At 38.2% G+C, this 10,649-nt stretch overlaps 1 protein-coding gene across 1 annotated transcript in view; it reads left to right on the plus strand.

Moving 5' to 3' along the window:
• Window positions 1-10,366, plus strand: part of lck (LCK proto-oncogene, Src family tyrosine kinase) — a 31,848-nt gene extending 21,482 nt beyond the window's left edge. The window contains exons 10-13 of the mRNA XM_060879045.1: window positions 5,767-5,843; window positions 8,080-8,233; window positions 8,314-8,445; window positions 9,379-10,366. Of these exons, the coding sequence (XP_060735028.1) occupies window positions 5,767-5,843; window positions 8,080-8,233; window positions 8,314-8,445; window positions 9,379-9,584 (569 nt within the window). The 3' untranslated portion in view covers window positions 9,585-10,366. The remainder of the gene's footprint in view (window positions 1-5,766; window positions 5,844-8,079; window positions 8,234-8,313; window positions 8,446-9,378) is intronic.
• Window positions 10,367-10,649: the final 283 nt, after the last annotated feature.

The following is a 10,649-nucleotide window of genomic DNA, read 5'->3' on the forward strand; positions in this document are numbered from 1 at the left end:
ATTTAGTAATAAACTACACATTTTTACTAGATACCTTTTTAATAATTAGCATACTTTTTTAAGCAATCTTTACTTTATATTTTTAGTAATCAACCTCAACTTATAGAAATTAACTACAATTTATATTGTAATCAACATTCCTTTAGAGTATAATTTTTAGCAAGCATAATTTGTAGCAATCTATCCAATATCTTACGTTTTTTATAGAGCTACGTCAATTCTAAACGATCACCTTCAAATTTTAGTAATCATTACAGATTTTAGTAATCCAAGCCAACTTTCAGTAATTACTTACACATTTCTACTTACCAAGATACATTTCTACATTAGTAATCAGCATTTTAAAATGAATCTACTTAGATGTTTACTAAACCCCTAATAATTTCAATTTCTTTTTGGTATTCCACCCAAATATTTTTAGTAATCCATTTTAGTTTCCAGGTTTTTAAGAATATTTTATCATTTTAACTTTCAAACTTTCAATTTCAGTAAAAGATCTTTTTGTAATGTGCTTATAAATTTAAGAACCAACTACCAACTTGACTTTTTAGCATCAGCTTCAGTGTTTAGTTTTCTCCCTCACAATTTTCCTAACTTTTGTTTTTAGTGATCGATTTAAATGTTTCATAATTGTCTGCTAAATAAAATTAAGCAGCAACATGAGAAAAATGCTCAGATTCTTTTAAATAAGTGAAATAAAAAATGTGATTTTAGGAATTTAATATCAAAAATGGTAATGTACAATAATGTACAATCAACTTTAAAAGTGTATTACAGTAACATTTTAGAGATTGTGTTATGTTGAAATTTACAGTTATAGAAGGGAAATGATTATGGGACCAAGTCTGGTTCCTCGTCATGGTTTCTTCCTCATATCATTTCAGGGAGTTTCTTCCTCACCACCGTCACCTCGGACTTAATCGTTACTCCTAATTTAAAATGTATATCCTGAATTTATAGTTATGTTTCAGTCAATCTGTACTGAACTGAATTATCAGTAGAACATCTAAGACTCACTTTAAAGGTGTGATTTATGTTATTTGAGTAAAAGCAGTCTGGTGTAGTTGTAGTACCTTTCTCTGTCTGTCTGTGTTTTCGTGTTTGATGACATGACATCTGATGAACTCGCCTCGTTCTTGTACTTAACGTGCATGTCCGCTTTCTAAAACAATCGGGCCTGGTGTCTGTCCGTTCACTGATTCACTTCTCTTTCGGGAGAGAAGTACTCACTTCTCTTCAGGGAGACGTCCTTACAGGAATGAACATGACCTTTATCACACACACACACACACACACGGCCTGTAGACAAACTGCGGAATGGGAGAGTCGGAATACCATGTTGTTATGAATGCTAAGCAACCATAAAACACTCACCATGAGATTAATAAACCTGTACATCCCATAATAATAACAACTTTCATCTACCTAAACAATATGAGCTTTCATGTTTGAGAGAACGATCTCGACTATAACTAAGTACAGTACGTTTGTTGGTTATATGTCTGCGGTTGATGTTTGTCAGCTCGGCCATCGTCATCTTTTGTTTCCTCATCATCCCAGTCTCTGTCTGCGTCTGATTAAATACAATCATAACATCAATTCTATTTGTGATTTTTATTGCTAAAATAGAGCATGAAAAGATGGTAAATGAAGTGTAGCATTTCGTTGGTGTTATATCTTTTGAAAACTTTTAGTAATCCACTTCAGATTTTAGTCATTCATCTCAATGTTTAGCAATTAACTACAAATTTTTATTATTCGAGATACAATTATAGTAATCGATGTACATTTGGTAAAGATTTTACTTCAATTCTTAATAATCAGAATCAGATTTGAATAATTAGCTAGAAATTTTTTATTACTCTAGATACACTTTTTAGGAAACAACTTCAATTTTCAATCGTCAGCAAACTACTCGAATTTTTTTAAAGAATCTACTAAAGGATCTACTTCAATTCTATATACTCAACCTCAATTTTAGCAATTAACTACAAGCTTTATTAAAAAATTAACTTTTTTTTTTTTTTTTTTTTAGCAAACTACTCGAATGTTTTGTAATCTACTTACATTTCTTAAGGATTCTGTTCACATTTTTAATGATCCAATACAGATTTTTGTAATCAACCTCGACGTTTAGTAATTAACTACAATTTATTATGTTGCTTTGTAGAAGCCAACATTCTGTTTTCCTATTTAAGCTTAGACAAAAATATATCAAGAGTAACTCCTCCTAGGGCTTTCGAGCCACATGCACCAAATTCGGATATGTTGTAGACCCTGGTCTGAAGTTTGTTGTTATTACTTTTATAAGCGATCCGAGTACCGGTACTTCCGGTACCGGGTCTCAAAGTGGAATTTTTCCCCATAGACTCCCATTATAAACTTTGGAGGTTTATAACTCGGCAAGCTTTCGAACGATCTACACCAAACTTGGCCAGCTCCTTTAGGGTGATACTCTGAACAAACTCTTAAATTGATGTACCGACTGGCCTTTCGGTTGTGCCGCAGCCCCGCCCTCAAAATATGCAAAATCAAAAAACTTTTTACAACATGCACATGTGACATATCAAAACACTCAGAACAATGAGGGGAACTTGCTCACGTGTATTCTGATAACGTCACATGCTCCACTTACCTCCAAATGTTTTGGCACCCTAGCTTTCTGTTTACTTGCTTCCAAAAATAAAACCGACCCTTATGTCCACTCGCCTCCAAAAAGCACCGGCCTTTGCGAATACTTGCATCGTCAAAGCCAACATCAAAGTTTGTCGCGACAAACTTTACAAATCTAGTTATTACTTAAGATACATTTTTAGTAATCAACTTATATCTTTTAAAGAATCTGCTTCAATTCTCAGTAGTCGACCTCAACATTTAGTAATTAACTACAAACCTTTACTACTCGAGATACACCTTTACTACGCAACTTCCATTAGCTAATCAAAATAATCTGTGTTTCTGAATGAATACATTCACAAAACAGAATTCTTATGATGCTTTTCCCTGAATTTACTGCTGATATGGTGTAAGCTGTGCATTTAAGTCAAGCAGCAGTTAAAACTACTGTAGACATACTTAGGTGTATATCTAACCCTTATTAATTCTAATTAATTCATCATTTCCCAACAAAAACAATTTGAAGTTGATTAGACAACAATGTTGTACTTTTGATCGAGTTTATATTTGCATTTCATTATATTATTCCAAACTAATTAAAGACTCATAATCTCACTTACACCTGAAAGTGAATAAAACAAAGAAATTCATTCTTTCCTTGCTTTTGTTTCGGTAGTTTCTAGAGAGAGAAAATATGAGTAAGCGAGAAAAGGAACTCAAAGGCTTCGCAGATGTTCTTCAGCATTATATGACGCTAATAAAGGGATGAAATGTACGACACAACCCTCTTTAATAAACAAATTGTAATCGTTTTAAACTTGCTGTGGAATAAGAGGAACGACCAGCTTCAAGGGATACTGTTACTGTAAATGAATCGACTCCGCTTCGTTTCTTTTGTCAGTTGCTTCATCACTCCAGCTGCTTTTATGTAATCCTCAAAAGCATACAATGGTCAAAGCGTATTGTACAAATCTTGAATGGTTCAGTAAATTAGCACTCCCTGCTTTCATGCTGCACTCTGCATGATTAGAAACACGGTGTTCCTTTCACACACATACCGTATGTGTTGTCATGTGAATCCCAGCACATGCCGTTCTCCTCGAGAGCCCTCGCAACAAAAGCACTTTTATACTGACGCGATGTGATAATCTTTTTTGTTTAGAATGGACAATCGGTGCTTGTGTTGTTGCTGCTGTTGTTAGCCTCTGGGTGTTTTCAGCTCTTCAAGGCCTTTTCTGACTCTCTCATCCATGTCCAAAAATTATCACAAATTTACAGAGAGTGATTTTAAGCATTTAAAGCAAACCTCAAGGTGAGGTAAAAGGGCGGAGCTATTATTCTTGAGGTGAGGGGCAGAGCTACCATTTTTTTGGTGACAGCAATGAGAGTGACAGTCACGCATTTGGGTCTTTTGTCACGTTCTCCTGCCACACGTCGTATTTCTCACGCAGAAAAACTTTTTGACTATTTATCATATATTTAATATGCCGCAGCGCCCAAAACGTATCAGTCCGCACCGCTGTCTCTATGGAACCGGGCAGGAATCAAGCGCATCTCACCTGGAGTTCTTAGTCGAGCCTGACACTTTTTCAGCCAATCAAAAAAAAGAGGCTACACAACAGCCAATCAGAAAATAGCACTATTGTATCTGGGTAAGATTTAACACAACAACCAATGAAAAAAAAACACGTTCATAAGAGAGGGTATTTTTGATGGCCGGTTTGAACAAAACCTCAACATGAAACAGCTTGTCTCTGGATGGGACATTGTCCTCAGTCATGACCCTAAAAATGTCTGGGCTTGTGCTGAACTGTTTTATATGGGAGCAACATTACAAATGATAAAGGAGTCCAAAAAGGCAACAAACACTTACAATAAACACCACCAGTCATAATCTCTCTCTCTCTCTCTCTCTCTCTCTCTCTCTCTCTCTCTCTCTCTCTCTCTGGTGGTTGGGGGGGAGGTGGTTGCGGGGGGTTGGAGATGTCACGCTTGCCTGTCTTCCAAACTTGAGAACCCTGCTAATGTTACAAATATGAGTAACTCTCCCATCACATTAGCATTATCTGTATTAACCTGTGGAGACTGGAGTCCCTCCAAGTGCTTTTTCCTGACGTCTTTTCCTCACTCCTACTAAAGGAAGTTCCTAAGTGCAGGACGATTCCTCTTTTTCGCCTTGACGCTTCACGGTGACTGACGGCGGGATTTCCTGAGAATGTTGTGTTCTCCTTTTAGGAGCTAAAACATTTCTGCTGCTATTTATGTCCTTATATCAAACCTGGGAAATGCTTGGCAGCGAAATATGCTTTGTTAGTCTGCTGCCTCCCTTCCCTTTGTCTTTGTCACCTTCACACTGAAGGTGAAAGTAAAGTTCATGCTTCTGTATCTCATTAAATTCTCTCTTTATTTCATCTTCTAAGTATTTATCACTTACACCAGCTGTTTTATTTTGGAGGCAATACAAAGTCTTCAAACACACGCACATACACACACACACACAAGTATTCACTGGCTCTGAATAATGGACTGCTATTATTTCCTAAATATCAATGCTAAGCTGCACACCTTTGTCAATACTTACCTCTTCATCTCATGGTTCCTATGGCAACAAGAGCAATGTTTTGGTTTGTCTTTGATTCTCCACCTTTATCCTGTCATGGATTCTTTCTCTATGCTGTGCACCTGTCCTATCCTACGTTAGCTCATTGATTAATATCTTAGCCTTGTTTTCAAAGTTCTATTACTGTCCTACTTCCTGCATTTGTCCCTTATTTCTTTCTCATTTGTTTAGTTTGTGGACTTAATATTTTGTGGATTGTGGATTGGATTGAAAATTAAATGGCCTTATTACGTAAGGCGTTCCTCAGGGGTCAATCCTAGATCCCGCTATATAATCTATACAGTATACACTATATATTAGTCTTTGGAACGAAATTGCATATAAATTAGATATTACTTTATATCAAATATTTAATTTGATTATATTAGTTTTGTATTTAAATAAATTGTTAAATGTCTATTTTCGACTATTGTTTATACTGATCTGTTTAGTATGTTACATGTCATATACAAATAACGAGTGTGTGTGTGTGTGTGTGTGTGTGTGTGTGTGTGTGTGTGTGTGTGTGTGTTTGATATTTACATATCCAGGCAGTCTGGTGGATTTTCTAAAGACTCCAGAGGGATCAAATCTACAAATCAACACCCTGATCGATATGGCCTCACAGGTATGTCTCACACACACACACACACACACACACACACACACACACACACACACACATACAGTACACACACACACACACACACATACACACACACACACACACATACACACACACATACACACACATACACACACACACACACACATACAGTACACACACACACACACATACAGTACACACACACATACACATACACACACACACATACACACATACACACACATACACACACATACACATACACACACACACATACACACACACACACACATACACACACACACATACACACACACACACACATACACACATACACACACTATAATTTCATTTCTAGCAGCATGTATCATTCCATCTTTTCCCACTGGGATTAAAAAAGATTTTGGAATTAAGTGAACTGAAAAATGTTTCCTAACAGCACGCTTATGCAATAGTGTGGAAAGCTGCTGGTTAATCAGCTCTGATCTTCACATCTCTAATCTCATAATGAGAGCGAATGAAAACTCACACAAACATTCAGCAAATTTAATGTAAATAAATGCACATATCCATTTAAATATTATTACTGTTACTCTATTATCGTTACTACTAGTGTTACTACCACAAGTACTACAACCCTATTACTACTACCACTAGTACTGCTGTGAATCTATTACTACTTATACTATTCAACTCAAACTGATTTGTTTAGCCCTTTTAACAATGGACATTGTCTCATGGCAGCTGGACAGAACAGAAGAAATATTACAAACATTATACTACCACCATCACTAGTACTATTACTAGTTCACTACTCCTACTATTAATTAATGTTGAGGAATGTCCTGATGTGAAAGAAGTGTGTGTGTATGTGTGTGAATAAACAGACAAGATTTCTGCCACTTTAAAATCTAATAACTAAACAAGTTTGATTGTCTTGCAGCCATAAAACCCACAAATAAAAGTGCGCACACACCCACACACACACACACACACACACACACACACACACACACACACCTCTCTGCTGGCTGCAAAAACTGTCACATCTCACATATGTGTGAAATTTTTGCCAGTTTACAATACACAATACACACACACACACACACACACACACACAGACACACTTACTCACACTTACTCACACACACATATCTGTATATATCTGTGAAAAACAGACACACATACCTCATGAAAAGCTATCGTTGCCAAGACGAATATCTTTCATGCTTTGGTTTGAGTGTTTATCTACTACAATCACAGAAACAATGCAGCTGCTCACTCACTCACACACACACACACACACACACACACACACACACACACACACACACAAACATCAACATCTCTCCAAAACTCACTCTGCTCATATAAAGATTGAATTAAATGCATCTAAAATCTGTAGCATGGATACTTTTATAGTTGAAAAGTATAGTTTTATACTTTTTTGTGGGGAAGTCGTGGCCTAATGGTTAGAGAGTTTGACTCCTAACCCTAAGGTTGTGGGTTCAAGTCTCGGGACGGCAATACCACGACTGAGGTGCCCTTGAGCAAGGCACCGTCAAAGAAGAACGCTCTTCGTATTGCCTTTTTATTAAAAGGCAATGAGAGGCTTGTGGTCCTCAGGATGCTAGGAAGGGCCTGTGTTCCTCAGGGAGGTGGGAGGAGTCTGTGATCTTCAGGATTGTGATCAGAGCAGAGCTCATGTTCCTCAGGAGACTAAGATGATGTCAGACACAGAATGGCAGGTTGTTCAAGGAAGTTAGTCCAGAAGCTTGTGAGCCTCAGGAGGCATGAGGAGCTCTCAGGAGAGTGTCAGAACAGTAAAGGGAGAAGTTTGTGAGCCTCAGGATGGTAGAATGTGGAGCTTGTTCAGCTGGATAACTTTTAGCTACGTTATAAGAGAAGGAGCTCACGTTGGAAAGAAGTGTTAATAAGGTGTTAATGAGATGTGAAATGAGTCATAATATTTGTCTCTAAAACGGCATTTCAGAATCATGGCGTTGAAAATAAGAGAAGAGGGAAGGAAATGATGTATCACTGAAAGATAAACGATCTCCCTTTGATCACTAGGTGGAGAAAACTATTACAGGTCAAAGCTCAAACAAAGGGAAGCAGGACACTCCTAGAGTCAGGAACTTGGCTTGATATCTCTGTGTCTCTTTATGTAAACCATCACTGCCAGTGTACACACACACATACACACACACACACACACACACAGAGTTCATTCCTAATGATGTTCTGCCCCCTGTAGGTGGCTGATGGTATGGCCTACATTGAGGAGAGGAACTACATCCATAGAGACTTGAGAGCCGCCAACATCCTGGTGTCTGACGAACTCATCTGCAAAATCGCAGACTTCGGCCTCGCCAGGCTCATCGAGAACAACGAATATACAGCCAGGGAAGGTGAGAAGTCTTGACCCTGATGAACTTCATGGACTCTGTTTGATCAGAACCTGATTGAGTTTGATCTGTTTACCCCAAAGGTGCGAAGTTTCCCATCAAATGGACGGCTCCTGAAGCCATCAACTACGGCACGTTCTCCATCAAATCAGACGTCTGGTCTTTCGGCATCCTGCTGACCGAGATTGTGACCTATGGCAGAATTCCTTACCCAGGTATGAAAAATTACTTCAGTCTGAACATCTACGATGCCTTCAGAAACTGGTCTGATGGTTTTAGGTTGGATTGCAGTATAGAGCACACGCGTATGTCTGGTGTTTCATCATTATACCACGATACGTAAAGGTTTTCGGTGAGATGTGTATTTTACATGTGAGAAGTAGCAGCCTTTATTTTGTCACATCTACATTACATTCATTCATTCATTTTCTACCGCTTATCCGAACTACCTCGGGTCACGGGGAGCCTGTGCCTATCTCAGGCATGGGAGTGCCAACCCATCACAGGGCACACACACACACTCTCATTCACTCACGCAATCACACACTACGGACAATTTTCCAGAGATGCCAATCAACCTACCATGCATGTCTTTGGACCGGGGGAGGAAACCGGAGTACCCGGAGGAAACCCCCGAGGCACGGGGAGAACATGCAAACTCCACACACACAAGGTGGAGGCGGGAATCGAACCCCCAACCCTGGAGGTGTGAGGCAAACGTGATAACCACTAAGCCACCGTGCCCCCCCCCCCCCTCAGTCTATCTTCAGTCTGCTGAGGGAGTTTACAGTTACAGCTGCTACAGTATAACGCGTGAGAGAACTTGTTTCTTGGATGTTCCACAACCTTAAATCTAGCTGTAAAAAAATTCTCAGAACTTTGAGAACGTTAGTCTTGTTTCTACTCTGAAGTAGTCACGCCCTGAACTACTTTATTCCTCTTACACCACAGCGGTTTGCTGACACATGAGACTCCTTCCATAAATGTTAAACAAACATCTTCTTTCAAAGGCATGTTTTTCTTGTGGAGGCTTCTACTGTTATAGCAAACCTCTAGTTTTTAACCAATGAGAATCCAGGATTCAACAGAGTCTGAGATCACGGCATCTCCTCAGGTTGAGTGATGTTCACGGTACGTCTCTGTTTCAGGTATGACGAATCCTGAGGTGATCCAGAACCTGGAGAGAGGCTACCGCATGCCACGTCCAGACAACTGTCCCGAGGACCTGTACGTAATAATGAAGGAGTGTTGGACAGAAAACCCCGAGAACCGTCCAACGTTCGAGTACCTGCGCAGCGTCCTGGAGGACTTCACCACGGCAACCGAGGGGCAGTATCAGGAGCAGCCGTACTGAAGCGCCACCATGTCGAGTTACACCAAAGACAGATCCATGATTAAACATTTATACGACAAACTTCTTTTCCTTTTTGTGGGTATATCCTGCTAACATCCTTTTTTGAGGATAGTAGGGTATTTTATTTTACTTCCTGTTTAAAGACGATTATTTCCTGTAGATTTATTGCTTCTTTAACAAGGCTGGAGATATATGAAGGGAAAAAAAAACAACCCCTGTCCATCACCAGCCTCCTTTATTAAGTGTGGTTTCATCTCAGCGTAACGTGTGTAATCCTGTCAGTGTTGTGTCTGTATTTAGCTTAACGACGTATAAATAATCCAAATAAAAGATTATTTTTTTTCACTTCTGATCGCAGATCTCTCCAGAAGAGTAACGGAAAAATAAAAACTTGTACGACGAACCTCACACGCAGCAAGAATGACAAGATAAAATGTATAAGAGATTCTTTTTTTTCTTTTTTTTTTTGGTTTAAATGTATAAATAAAAATTCAATTCTTTTATTTCACCGTGTTGATCTCGGGGGTAAAAATAACTGACTTAGTGTAAATATAATTATCATTTTTTTCCATGACCTGAGAAACAAAAAAGGAGCAAAACGTTTTATCATGTAAGTCATTTTAGTATCAAAGTATTAAAAGAAATAGAAAAAAAAAAGTTACCATTCTCATTACTGTGTGTGAGAGATGTATCGAAGGCAATAAAAATACAGTTTGGTCTAGAAATTATTTACATAACGCTGATTATTTGTTCAGACGATAAAACCATCTGAACAAAACTCACATGAGATTAGAGAAAGTGTGTGTTTTTATTGCTCTAAATGAATCCTGGACCAATGGATGAAGCAAAACAGCGTTAGGACACATCATCAAAGTGTACGTACCTACTGTACGTGTGTGTGTGTGTGTTAACAAAACTCATCCACATACGAGAACATTCAACACCACGACTATCAGCAAAGTTATACAGAAACATCAAGCGACATCAAGAGTAAAACATCACTGCGGCTTATTTATATATATATATATATATATATATATATATATATATATATATATATATATA

Source organism: Tachysurus vachellii, chromosome 10, assembly GCF_030014155.1.
Source record: "Tachysurus vachellii isolate PV-2020 chromosome 10, HZAU_Pvac_v1, whole genome shotgun sequence".
In the NCBI taxonomy this organism is placed as follows: domain Eukaryota; kingdom Metazoa; phylum Chordata; class Actinopteri; order Siluriformes; family Bagridae; genus Tachysurus; species Tachysurus vachellii.